This window comes from Gopherus evgoodei, chromosome 7 (assembly GCF_007399415.2).
Source record: "Gopherus evgoodei ecotype Sinaloan lineage chromosome 7, rGopEvg1_v1.p, whole genome shotgun sequence".
NCBI classification, from domain to species: Eukaryota; Metazoa; Chordata; order Testudines; family Testudinidae; genus Gopherus; species Gopherus evgoodei.
The window spans coordinates 104,519,077-104,533,669 of NC_044328.1; the positions used below are offsets into that span (position 1 = coordinate 104,519,077).

Sequence of the window (14,593 nt, forward strand, 5' to 3'; positions counted from 1 at the left end):
CCAGTCAGTCTTTTATTCCCCCATCTCTCTCTCTCTCTTTCACAGGTTGTCAGCACCAAAGCAGTAAAGTTAAAAATTACATTAGAGGACCATATTCTACCACTTCTACTCATGCAAAGAAGTACCTTACTAAGGAAGTAGGCCTGTTGATTTCAATGAGACTACTTGTGTGGAAAGGTTCAAATCAACACGAGTAAGGTTGGTACAATCTGATCCAAAAAAGGTAAATAATGAACATAAGGCAAAATTGGAATCTAGAACACAAACTCTCTCAAATTTCAGGGGCTTCTGGATTTAAACTCTCAGATCAGAACCTATTCCTACAGTTGTTATTGCAGTTAGATCCACAAATAGAATGTGTCTATTTGCCCATTTAGATGTAGCCAAATCTCAGCACAATCTCAGAAGACCTAACTCTCATGCAGTTTCAAACAAAAGCCATAGTCTAAACCTAATGTCAATTCAGTCCTTGAAAACGAGAATCATAGTTGCTACATAAAGCCCACAGATAGATACATCTAGATTCAAATACTGACTCCTGATTCCATCTTTTAAAAACACTGCTCCTAATTCCCTGCCACACACAACTACTAGTTTGACTTAAAATTAATAACCATTCATGCTAACATTTTGCTTAGTTATGCAAGGTACTGAGGGGGTACCCAAAAGAGGTGTTCAGCACCCCACAAAATCAGGCCCATTATTGACCAATTACATGAAATTATTCACAAATCAGTATTTCTTCCACTTCTAAATCTCACTCTATTTTCTGCAACAAAAAAATGAATAAGTGAACTCTGAACTAGATCTTCAGAGATTCTTCAGAGCATCACTTACTGTAGATTTGTGCCAAAAGCAAACAACATATGGCAAGAGGGAAACACCCTTTTTTAATCACAAAGGTTTTACATAGCAGGGATTTATACTGAAGTTTTTCTCAAACATGCAATTACATCAGAGTTGAAGGTGAATGAAAGAAGAAAAGCAGCAGTTAATTCCACCACATTCTGACTCAAGACATTCCCAGAGGCGTTTCAACACTGCTATTGCAGCTACCTCTGTATCAAAATAAGGAAATAGAATAGCACTAACAGAAAAATATAACATTTAAATTTGCAATTCTAATCCCTATTCTGTGAATAGAGAGAAAATCAGCAGCGTAATCTGCAACTTTGTTTAAAAACAGTTTTGTGCACAGAATAGCAAAGAATTTTGAAAGCTAGAAGAGTTCAAAAGACATGAACAGAAAAAAATTTATAAGGCAATGAGCATCAGAAAAAGTTTGATGGCAAATGAGTTAGCTGATTATAAAAATCCCCCATCCTTTGATTATTCATTCAATATACTAAGATGGATCAGTGAAAACAGAAAGTTATTACTTTTAACACTGAAGGCTGCAATTTCATTCTTTGAAGTAAAAAAGAACTATGTAAAAAAGAAAACTGTGTCTGTTGACCGTTCCAGTAGAGGAAAATGCACCACCAGAGCTCATGTGGAGGAAAGCTAGTCTATGGAAAAATTCGTCTTGTGGTTAAGGAACTGAACGTGGACTCTGAAGATGGGGGTTCAATTCCTATCTTCAGTACAAAGGTGCCCATGAGCTCCTGGGTAAATCAATTAACCTCTCTGTGCCTCAATTTCCAATTTGTAAAATCAGAGCTATTAATACTTCCTGCCAAACAGGGATGTAGTGAAGATAAGTTAGTCCATTTTTGTGAAGTGCTCAGACATTACAGTGATAGAGGTCAGAGAGAAAGATATCTGCAAGGGAGAGCAAACCATGGACACAAATGGAAGAATCTGGAGGAAAGTCTACAAGGAGAACTATACAGCTTTCCTCCTTACCACCTGGGAAATTTCACAGGATTTGGTCCAGTCAGAAGCACACATATCTTTCCCAACTCTGACAGTGCAATTATCTCGGATTTTTTTTTTGAAGTGGTGAATGCCTATTAACTGGCATTGCAGTCTTAGAAGAAGATGCCTTGCTTTGCCTTGCCATCTGTTTATGGAACATCCTATTTTCAGGGTATGTCTTCACTACCCGCCGTATCGGTGGGTAGCAATCGATTGCTCGGGGATTGATATATCGCCTCTCATCTAGACACGATATATCGATACCCGAACACACTTATATCGATTCTGTAACTCCACCAACCCGAACGGAGTTGCAGAATCGACAGGGGGAGCCGCGGACATCGATCCCGTGCCGTGAGGACGGTAATTCGATCTTAGATACTTCGACTTCAGCTACGTTATTCACGTAGCTGAAGTTGTGTATCTAAGATCCATTTTCCCCCGTAGTGTAAACCAGCCCTCACACTTGCTCAAAAATGAGTGTTCACTAACACTGTTTTTAAATTTGCCCACAAAAACAATCCAGGAGCAGTTTTTGTCCTTTCCATTTAAAGAATTTACTGAAACTACTTTTATATTACAGACTTATATAAAAACAGAACTTCATGTATTTTGGATATCTGCTAACTTTAAAAAAGGGTTTCTTAAATATAATTATTTGGCTTTTCAATCCAAAGTGTTTCCCCAGTTTTAGACTTGTCTTTTCAGCTGAAAAGAAATGAATGTTTCCACTGAGCTACATATTAAGGAAGATTCCATGAGAAGAAAATGTTGCCAGTGCCTCAGCTTCCAAGAATATAGACTTGGCTGCAACATTCAGTTATAAGCAGCTGGCACTGTGACCCTACTAAAAAGATGGAGAATTAAAACTGGAAACATTTTGAACAACGTTAAGAATTGAAATTTTGGAACATATTCTCTTGAGGTTTATTTCTCAGAGCTGTTGATTTTTTTTTTAACCTTTAATTTGAATTAAGAGTCCAACTGAAATAAGAGTACATATACAGCTTACATACCCTTTATAGGGACTCCACATTCAAAAAGTGTGGCATTGGCTTGTTCTAAGAACTGCAATTTTCAGTTCATGAAGTTCTAACACTTAATACTGCAATTGGTACATGTGCAAAAAACAACAAATAAGGGTGTATATTCAGAGAGACGCGATGGATTCACAGTTCAACTGAAATGAGTCTATTATTAGTGTTGAGCAAAATTTTTTGTCTGAAATTTTTTCAGCAAAATATATGGAAACACCAAAACATTTTGTGAATTCATGTCAGTTTTGCTGAATTGTTTAGTTTGGAATAAAAAAACCTACACAAATTTTGAAAGGGTAAAAACATTTCATTTTGATATTTTTGAAATCAGGCATTTTGATTTTTTTTAACCAAAATTACTTGTTGCTTCTAAATTTCCTTTAATTTTATTTTTAAAAATCCCAAACCTTTCAAAATGGTCAAAATTAAAAACAAATCATTTAGTTTCAGGTCAAATGAAACACTTAGTTCAACCTGATTTATTTATTTATTTTAGGGTTTTGGTTTGACAAAAATTCTGGGAGGCAGAAAAGAGACTTTTTTGGAGTTGACCCAAAATTATTCCCCCTTAGCCCTAATTTTCAAAATTGTCAGCTAACGGAAAAATCCACTATTTGCCCAGCTCTATTATAGTGCAGTAGGCCTCTTCTGTGCCTCTGTTTTGTTACAGCTTTTGATTTGCAGCAACATTTTGTTAAATTCTTTAAAAAAGGATGCAGTAAATTTGGGGGTCCTGATTCTCCAGCTGCAGAATCTGAGTAATTCCCATTGAATAAAAAGAGAGTTATGCATATACATTAGCCCTTCTATGAAAATCAAGCTAAACTAAGAATGGAGGAGTTGATGGCCACAATTGTCTGGCTATACTGAAAGAAAGACAGGAGACATTTGACATGGGTTTAATCAGGCCGCAACTTTATTATTAGATGTCTGGGACTACCCAGCAGATAAGTGTACAGTGCAGGTAACCCCCATGTTTATTCCATAATTACCCGGGGGGCTTTTACTAGCTCTCCCTCTTTTTCCATCAAAGTCCCTCTAGCAAATCCATTGACAGGACCTTACCATCCATCCCCACCTCACAGGAGTGTTAAGGTGGGCTATAAAATGGGGAGTTGGCTCCCTGCTGTACCAATCATAGGAGTCCCCAACTGACCCCCATTCGTTCCTTTAATGAACACCTCTTTTTAAGTCCTTTTCCAAGTCATTTATCCTGTCACTGTATACCTTTTCTATGAAGTACCTGCAGTGCACATCGGCCCTACACTTAAATAATGAGTAGTGACACATGGCCTACCGCCCGTCATACCATGCATGAACAGAGCCCTTCTGGAAACCTTCTGGGGGGAAGGCAAAAAACCCCCAACTGGACTGAAGCCAATATGGTGGTAAGGGAAAAATTCCTTCCCAGCCCCCCTAAAAAACGGATGACTAGCATAATACCCACAGCAGGTGTTGACCAAACCTGGTTTTACCACCTAAAAGGGAGGAAGGGTAGGCCCTGCCTCAGCATTGGTCTGCGTAAAAAGGAAGGCTCCCAGCACCATGCTGCTCCTTGTCAAATCCTGCATTCCCAGGGGAAAGTCAGTGACCACTCTGCCCCTTTTGCAGCAGTTTTCATCTCTGTCCCTCTGCCTCCCCCCAGCCATAAAGCACTGTTCCCTTTACTCGTCCAGACTAGCCAAAAAAACCCACAAACAATGTGCTTAAAGCTGCAGGGCGGTCGTTCTCCCAGTTAAATAAAGTTGGGGGAAGGCAGAGAGAGTTCCCTTTTACAAATATTGACCTTTCAAGCTGTTGATCCATGGACTAAACAGATTACCATTCCCATATTTGATTTTCATTTACAACTATTCAGTTACTGATACCTTGCCATTATACAGGTACATATTCATAATTTTTCATTTTGATTTGAGCATGGATCCTGCTGTAAAGGGGACCTGATCCTCAGCTAGTGTAAATCTGCATAGTTCAGCTGGAGTCAATGGAATTACACTGATTTATACCAGCTGAGGATATGGCCCAGGATCTCTGCCAAAACATATTAATGTCCACATCTGTATTTTTTTATGAATCGGATCCTAAAAATTGCATATGTTTCCAATTTTAAAAGATGTATTCTACTCTAGTGCTTTTAGAAAATAAAAATGTTCTTGTATTGCATGAAACCAATTCTGCCCACAGTTATGCTGGTGTAAATCTGGAATAAATCCATTGAGTCTGATTGAGTGACTCATATTTACACTTACATAATTTAGAGCAAATTTGGTCCCATGGCTTTAGTATTATGAAAATTCAGTGATTAAATCGTCACTGCAAATTGCCATTCTTGTGAAAAACTCAAATTTAATTCTGACTCCAACATGCATAACAATGTACTTGTAGCTCCTATTATGCCACATAAGCAACCTTTTAATTTTAGTAGGAAAAGAAATGCCTCTCATTTAACAAACATCCCTCTGAACTCAAAGGCTGTTTGTTTATTCTCTATTACAGCTATAAGAATTAAATTATGTCTTTAGGCTCCTGAGAAAAGAGTTTTCAACAGCAATATATACTTTGTATGTAAGTTTCTGAAATCAAAATTAATGTGACTCTAAAAGATCATTATTAAGATGTTGTTCATGCACAAAAATATGTAGTAGAATAGAGTTGTTACAACCATAACTTACAGTTTGAAATGTATAACTAAGTAGTATTGTGAAAAAAACAACAACCCTCATGAACTACCAGAACTAAGGTGAAAGATTTTTCCTAGAAATCTACATATTTGTGGTCCAAGTGTTTTCAAGTTAAACTGTTGCATGCTAACTTCAATTTTCCTCTGACATACTAATATCCCTCTCATTCATTCCTGCTAGTCTCGTGTTTCTCTCTTATGTTCACAATTAGCTTTTGATATAAGTTTGAAGCTAAAAAAAATGTCCTACAGGGAACATAAACTGAATTAAATTATACTGAATCTGAGGTTTAACATTACCTCAGCTGACTGAAAAAAATGGTATCTATGTATCATACTCTTTGCTTTGGAAAGGGGGAGTCTGTTTAAGATAAGTCTTGTCCCATGTATTGATGAGTCTCCCGGGAGCTCTTAAATTCTGGAGGCTGAAACCATCTGTTCACTCTAATACTGGGTACAGTGTAAACTTCCCTTCACTCTCAGTTATCATCAGCTTCATTGACCACTGACATAGTCACGTCTTCCCTAAGGGTTTATCACCACTGGCACTACTTCTGAGCAACATTTTAAAAACTGTAGTAAAATTCTTCACAGCAATTCTAAAAGATTAGATTTTTTTTTACAATTAGACAAGTATCTAATTCTGAATCTAAATAAATGTGAAGGGATAACTAATATTTTCTGCTTACCCCCAGTTCATTTTACTTATCTTTTGATCTACTTTATCTATATAATGAGATGCTATGGACCATACTCACTGGACCACTCTGCTCCAGAGTGCATAAAGATACAGCTGAAACCACCCATATCTTCTCATTTAGTTCTATATTACCACTACCCAGAGGAGGTGGCTGGACTGAAATGTGCCTTGGTTATGCTCAGTTGGTGGATAGTCCCTTGGGAATCATTGTTACCCAGCCTACGTTAGGATAGCTCCCAGGTTGCTCTCAAGTACACTGAGAAAGAGCTCAGTAGAGAATATTGGAGTGGAATAATGCTGCAACAGAGAATCTTTGCCTTATAACTTCAGAAGCCTGGACAGAAATATTAATTATTGCCACGAATGCTATTCCCATTACAGCCACTTAAAAATGCACCAATGAACCAACTTAGCAGACATCAAGACATCATCCTCACTTCGAGGGATTGCCAAAGAAGACCCGTTATAATATTGCTTTGTAACAAAACATATTTATTATTTCTATTTTTAATAGCAATAAGACATTCCACAGCGTTCATTTTCACTTGGATTATTACTCTTAATTATTAAATTCACTTAACCTTAGGCCTTATCCATCACACAAGGGCCAAGACACGCTCTTATTGCCCAGTGCTTTTGCCCAGTGTGATTCAAAATTTGAAAAGCTAAATCTTGGACAGTATTCATTCCAGTTTATCTCTATAACATCTTAAATGAATTCTAACAAGAATATTACTTTAAAATCTTGCAGTACAGCTCAACAATCGTGCTAAATGCCAATCTCTTTTTATGCAAAATAAATTTATACAAATTACTGGTTTTGCAAATACTATGCTTCCTGAATGGTACACTCAAGCTGGTCAGTAGTCTCGTAAAATATAGTTTCTTTCAGAAACTTATCACTGTCCAGGTATAACATCCAATATCCACAACTTCAATATCACGATTAATATAAAATCTATATCTAAATAGAAACCGAAGAGAAGCCATTTCTCATAAACTAGATCATCAGGGGCCTGATTCATCTACCTTACAGAATACAGGCTGCAGGCCACTTGGCAAAATGTTCCCTGCAGTCAAACCACTGTCAACTCCTGTTCTGCTAGTATATCAGGATCTATCTGGCACACCCTACACAGTGAGTGGAGCTAGTCAGGGAGACAGTGGGGCCAAGCTAAGCCATCTAGGGTAACACCGGCTAACAGAGCTCCTATGAAGAACCAGTGAGAATTTAAAACAGTCTTCCCCCATTCTAATCCCCAAGGGAGGAAGATGGCAATGCCTCCTACACTACCTGATGTGAACACCCCTGCAGGCAGAAAGCGGTCAAACTGCATACTCTTGTGATCATATGGGTGAATCAAGCTCTTTGCTTTCTTCTTTCCTATGGCCATGGTACATTATTATAATGTTTATTTATTTTTGTTTTGTTTGGACTCAGTTTGTGGATTAAATAAAACACGCACATTCTTACAAAATGAACATAAAATGCCTTATTATTACTCATATTTACTTTCAAAAGCCTATTATCAAATGAATACTCAATAAGTTATTTTTCCCTTAGGAAGTGGTCTATGTCATGAGGTTTTCACTTTATGATAACCTATCCCAAAGGTCCCACACTAAAACCATTATTCTTCTGCATCGGGAGGCCTGAATGGGATTAACTTTGTAATCACTTTGTATGTGAGACAGTCTTCCACCAGGGGTATGATTTGCTACATTTGCAGCACTCCCAGCCTATGCTGACTTGGAAGGAAAGATCATATATGATATTTATCACTGCTCTGGAATATAACAATATGATATAAATTACACTGGCAACCGAACAAAAAAATCCAAGACTAAAACTTTGTTAAAACTGGAAATACATGTGTGCCTGAAAAGTAAATAAAAATCTGCTTTACATATTAAGAACAGAAGAAAAGAATCTGACAAACAGTTGAGAACTGTGCTACTTGTAAATATCACACAAAAAACTTATTGAAATAACATGCAACTTTAGCTGAACAGCACTTGCTAATTACTCACAGCACAACATGAAAACATCAAAAACCCAGACCTCTACTAAATTTTCATGTGAAACAGAACTAAAGTTTTTTGGTTTTTTTTTAAAAAAGAACCCTTATTAGCAGAACAGAGGAAACTGGGACCAGAAGTAGTTAGAATATGTATGCTAGGTGCTGTTGCATTGTTACTATACTGTGTGTGTGTGTGTGCGCGTGTGTACACATTATACACACGTATATTATATAAACATATGATGTAACATTTTAAGTTGAATCAGAAAAAAAGTGATTTTAATTGTATTTTGATAAACAAGTTTGGTTTTGTTCAGCTGTTGACTGGTACCACACTCTTCAGAATAATCATTTTATTTTACTACTCGGGGGTGTTAAATTTCGCTATGTGACGTGGAGTTTTAACATTTTCTTTTTTAAAAAAACACAAACCATTAAATAGGAATATCACTAATTCAGTATCACCTTACAATCATTATGTACAATGAATACATACTTTCAATTAACAAGAAATTATGCTCATGAGGAAAATGTTTATTCTGGAGATGAGTGTCTCATCAAGTCAAGTCACTAAATCTTATACATCCATTTATAAAATTACAATTCATTCATGTATTTTTCCATTTTTTTGATGACAGATACCAGAAAAATAATGTAGGCAACTTCAACAAGGGCTTGATCCTGCAAATCATTACTCATGTGAGTAGTCCTTGCACCGATAAACACTCCCACTGAAGTTAACAGAACTGTTCCAGTGAGTAAAGCGTCACTTACATTATAAATGTTTTGTACAGTTAAACCCTGGGGCCTGATTTTCATGTACATTAATGCCGCTTTATACTACCAGAGTGGTGTAAAATGCCCTTAGTTTAAATGAGAATCAAGCCCTATCTCATAATCATAGGGCCACTGCCCTATTTTGTTAAATATAACTTACAAGGCAAGAACCTACAAGTGGCTATGCACTGAACACATAATTGACAAGTAATGACAATATAATACTCATAGCTGAAAATAGTTAGCATAATAAGCTATATTTTTCTATTCTTAAACTTCATGGACACAGCCTAGGACGTCGCCTGTCATATTATTTGAGTCAGAATGGAATTGGTGTATTAGAAGATTGCAACTTTCCTTACCAAGCATGTATTTCTCAATTTAAATTTTCACAAAAATATAATGTTTCATTTATTAGCATCACTTTTTCATGCACATGAACATATCAGATTCCTATGGGATGCAATATCTAAACTGTGCCAAGTATTTTAAACAATGGATATTCATTTTTAATCTGAAAAAAATTCTGAGTTCTTAGATTGGCTTTCCCAGCTGACGTAACATGGCAGGTTAACTCCAGTTTAAAGTTTACTGCTAGAGGACGTCATTCTTATCTACTAGTGACAGGAATCCATTATTCACAGGAAATCCACAAGAGTGGATGCAAATTACTTGGAAAAGAGCACTTTGGACCTAAAAAATTAAATTGCTAGAAATTGAAAAAAACAAAAACTTATATTGGGCGAATCATCATGATTTCAAAAAATTGCACATTATTCTAATCCCCTATGGCACGTAAGAAAACATCAGATTGTTACATAGGCAAATTTCAACACACGTCTCTGAATACAGTTTAAAATTAAAACATTAGACTACAACTTGAAATAGATATAAAAGATGGTTTCTCACCCCTCAGAATAAAACTGGAACTTTCGTTTATAGGAATGGCTATGCCCATATACCCTCCTCATCATCCTGCGTGCCAGATATTAGGAGATGCACAGAGTAGATGTTAGCATTGGAATGAAAGAAGAAAAGGTTAGTTACCTTGGAGCATGTCAAGGTACAGTGATCTTGGCTATTAAAAGCATGAGTTACAAAGAAAAAATTTTGCACTTTTAAGCAGCAAAAACAACTGAACAATAGTTTTCTGTATATCAGAGAATCTGCATCTATAGCAACCAGTAAGAACAATGAAGTAAAACATTCTTCCCACCCAGTTAGAACTTTGTGTCAAAAGTGGATTATAAGATTAAATATTAAAAGATTATATATTTTATAAGAGCTGATTGTTTCCACGCGATGTGAATCCACGCTTACTGCAGAAACAGTTTAAACCGTGTAAGCAAGCAAAGAAGTAATTACTATAATCAAACAGCTTCACATTCTGTAAGGTTAAAGGATACAATAAAAACTGCTGAGGAATCAAAAATTTCTTTTCAGTGAAGTATACTTTTCTAACATATAATCAATCAAATATATTATTTAACCAAGCCTTAAATACCATATATTGCTAAAATACTATAAGCCAGTTTCTTTGCTCTTTTACAGGTTATTATGGTAGGGTTTTTTGCTAGTCTCAGTAATAGTTGCTCATGAAATTTTCATAAACTCATATTTAAAAAAAATCATTATTTGGGATACTGCTCTAACAAAAAAGAGTGTTCTTTCCATTTATTATAGGCTTGAGGTAAAATGTGCACCAGAAGAATGAAATGTTCTTCCCCTGAGTATGTTTATTTGCAGATTACAGTTTTTAGTATGTTCCTTCATCTCTCTATTCAGAGATTCATGTATATGAACACAGGCTACACTTATTTCTGTGGACTTCTGTCCTGAATGCAGGAGTTAGATATGTATCAATACTAGGAGGAAGATAAAACAAAAAATAATATATAATTTTACCTGGCCTTTTTTCTTATATGATACTCAGATACCTAGATAGACAGATAAACATATACCATGTACATGTAATATGTGTTTCATTTAATTTAACATTTCAGAACAAATAAAATCTTATAAGTTCTTATATTTTAAATCCACCCATTTATATTTAAAAAAATATGAATTTTTTTAATTTTCTAACATTTAAAGCTAGCTGGTGTAATGTAAATTGCTGGCACTTGATTCAATCAAAAAATAAATGAAATGAGTGGCAATTAATTATGATTGAAACAGACAGGAACTTTAGCATGAAAATATACACTGCCAATATCACTACTGTTCCTAGTCCATTCTAGGAATTAAAAAAAGAGCTCCCAGATGTCAACTGTTATTAAAAACCAGATGTTAAGAAAGATGTCTTCCATGTTGCTGAATTAAGTAAAGAAATCTGACAGTCAAATATAAACTTAGCTATCATTTAACACAGAAGAAATGTGGGCAAATTCCTTTAAAGTTAACTTGGAATATTTCTCAGTTTTAAGGTTTGCACAGCTATAATAGGCAGTAAAGAAAGTGTAATGTCTGAATATTATTATTCTCAGTGAAGGGCCAAATCTTGCACAACTCCCATTTGGCTTGATTCTCCTAGGTGACAAGATATGAATAGCTCCCATTGAATTCTGTAGGAGTTACTCTTACTCAGGCCATTGACTTTCACTGAATAACTTAGAAGTCTTCAGGAGTTTTGCTAGATTAAGGGTTGAGGAAAGACTACATGATTTCACTCACATAGAGTAGTTTGATCCCATTTCATTCACCCAGGAAACACAAGTTATGTTAATCTTTGTTGGTATATTAAAAAAATAACTACACAACTCAACAAAAATAGGGAACTCCATGTTTACAAAGAACCTTCCCTAACCACATGCAGCTATTCTACTGTCTAATCCAGGGGTGGGCAACGCAGGCTGCACGTGGCCCGTCACGGTAATCTGCTGGTGGGCCGTGAAACACTTTGTTTACATTGACCGTCCGCAGGCATGGCCACCTGCCACTCCCAGTGGCCGCAGTTTGCCATTCCCAGCCACTGGGAGCAGCGGGCAGCCAGACCTGCAGATGGTAAATGTAGACAGACTGTGTCGCGGCCTGCCTTCAGATTACTCTCATGGGCTGTGTGCGGCCTGCGGCCCGCAGGTTGCCCACCGCTGGTCTAGCCCATTGTTAATTTTTCAATAGGCAAATATTAATTTCTTCTTTAACTATTACACCTCTCAAAATTAAGAATTATGGCCCAAATTCTGTTCTGAGAATGCTGATGGACTTCAAAGGGCAATGTACCCATGTAACTAAGAACAAAATTTGGGACTTTCAATAAAGAAAAGAAAAGGGATACAAACATGGAAAATGTTCACTCCTTACCTCCATAACATGGAATTAAACTCCCATATTCTGCTCTCTCTATATGTGTCTCTCTCTTTTTGAAGTAGAGAAAGCAAAATATCAAAATTTGGAGAATGACCTCACTCAGAGTCAGCGCTAGACATAAGCAGACTAAGTAATTGATTAGGGCCCTGAGCAGCTCCAGGGCCCACCTACTAATTAATAGTATAGGGGAGGGATATTCCTGTGGGGCTCCCAAATGGGCTAGTCCTGAAACACACCTCACTACACATTAAGCTGTGGGGGCCATTTTCTGGTTTGTTGGAAAATGTGTGCGCCCCTTTAAGGGCTAGAGAAATAAGCAGTGACTTTTTGCTGAAGCTGCAGACCAGCTGGGGGTCAGCATGGGGATGCTGAGCCATCCCTGCAGGTTCATTCTGGAGCAGAAAAAGCCCTCTTTTACCTCAACCAGGCATAGCAGCACGCACCCTCCCACCCCTGGGTTTTGTCAGAATTTGCTGTGGGCATTGTGCTAATCGCTCCTTTCTTGGGAGCCTGGGAAGGAACTTTTCTTTCACTGCCAGATTGGCCAAGACAAAGTGTGTATAGGGGGGTTGCCTTCCCCACAGCAGACTCATCTTAGATTGGAATGGAATGGAATGGAAGTTAGGCTATGATGTTGCAACTTATTATGTACATATGGGGCAGATGTCCAGTGCAGGTACTCCATAGGGAAGGGCTACAGTGATGAGATAAAATGGACTGGTAAAGGATCTAAAGGAAGTATTATTTAAAGAAGAGGAAATGGGGGAAAGGGAGTTTCAGAACTCCTATGACTGGTATGGCAGGGAGCCAACTCCTCATATTTATAGCCTCCCCTTAATCCACATTCAAGGGGAGAGATGGTGAGATTGCAGCAGGGCCGAATTAATCTTTTGTGGGCCTAAGCACCTGGACCATGGCCATGACCCCTGCTCTCCCCTAAGACTCCACCCCCATTCAGCCTCTTTCCCCAGAAGCCCCACTCATGCTCCACCCTGAGACCCCACTTCCGCTTGGCCTTCCCCTCCCCCCTAAGGCCTTGCCTGCCACTCACATAGGGGTCAGGGGATGGAGAGGAGTGAGCAACCTCAAAGGGAAGAGGCCAAGTGGAGATGGGGCCTCAGGGCAGAGCACAGGCAGACAATGACGGAGTTTGTGGTTTTATGAGACACTATAGTTGAACTATTTCTTCATATGAAAATTCCTTTCTCAGTGCTAAGGTAGCATTGCAAAACTAAAACTACTGTATTGAGCTATTGTACAAAGGTATCATGTATATTACACTTGCTCATTATGCATATTCCTTTCAACAGTATTGCATACACATGAATAGGAGAATAGGTCCAGGGTGTAAACTATGTAAGAAATACCTGCGGATTAAGAAACTCCACAAGATTCCACCTGTGTATTTTCCACTGCATAATATGATTGGTAAAATACATTTTTAGTGTGGTTATAGAATGATTTCTATGGGCCAAATTTTACTCTTGGATTTATTCACGACTATCACTGACTGCATTACAGAACCCTTTGTACATGGTCTTATGTTAATAAAACCATATGTAGTTAAATTGAAACAGAAGTTTATTGTTACTGTATTCATTTGCCTTTTATGATTGTTTTCAAAATTATGCTATTCAACTTTTCTATTGAATTCACCATTATGTTTGTATCTTCCCCTTTTTGAAAATTTTGGTTCTTTTCACAAGCTTTGTCTATCTGTTCAGTTTTAATATTAAAAAATATGGAAAAACTCAGATTATCAACTGATTATCATGATCCTTTTAAAGAGTAAATTTATCCAAATCGTTTGGGGGATTTCAATCTGGGAGACATTTGACGAAGGTCTCATGCTGCCATTAGTAAAGAAGTGACTTCAGAACTATTAAAAATCTTTTCCTTTTGTAGATACTTGTAGCGCATGATCATGTTTTTTAATCTAACAGAAAATGGCATAACAAGATCCAATGACTGGAAGTTGAAGCTAGACAAATTTATACTAAATATACGGCACCTTTTTTTAAAAACAGTGAGGACAATTAAACAGCAGAACAATTTACTATACCTAAGAATGTGGGTGGATTCTCCATCATTTGCAGTCTTTAGATCAGAACTGAGTATTTTTCTAAAAGATTGGCGTAAACTGAAACACAAATTATGGTCTTAATACACCTGGATGAGGTACATTGCTCTGCGTTATACTGGAGATCAGACC

At 37.1% G+C, this 14,593-nt stretch overlaps 1 protein-coding gene across 5 annotated transcripts in view; it reads right to left on the reverse strand.

Moving 5' to 3' along the window:
• ERC2 (ELKS/RAB6-interacting/CAST family member 2) overlaps positions 1-14,593 on the reverse strand; it is an 840,807-nt gene that overhangs the window by 169,640 nt on the left and 656,574 nt on the right. For all 5 annotated transcript variants that reach the window (XM_030570319.1, XM_030570317.1, XM_030570316.1 and 2 more), the window contains one exon: positions 9,982-10,047. In XM_030570319.1, the coding sequence (XP_030426179.1) occupies positions 10,021-10,047 (27 nt within the window). In that variant the 3' untranslated portion in view covers positions 9,982-10,020. The remainder of the gene's footprint in view (positions 1-9,981; positions 10,048-14,593) is intronic.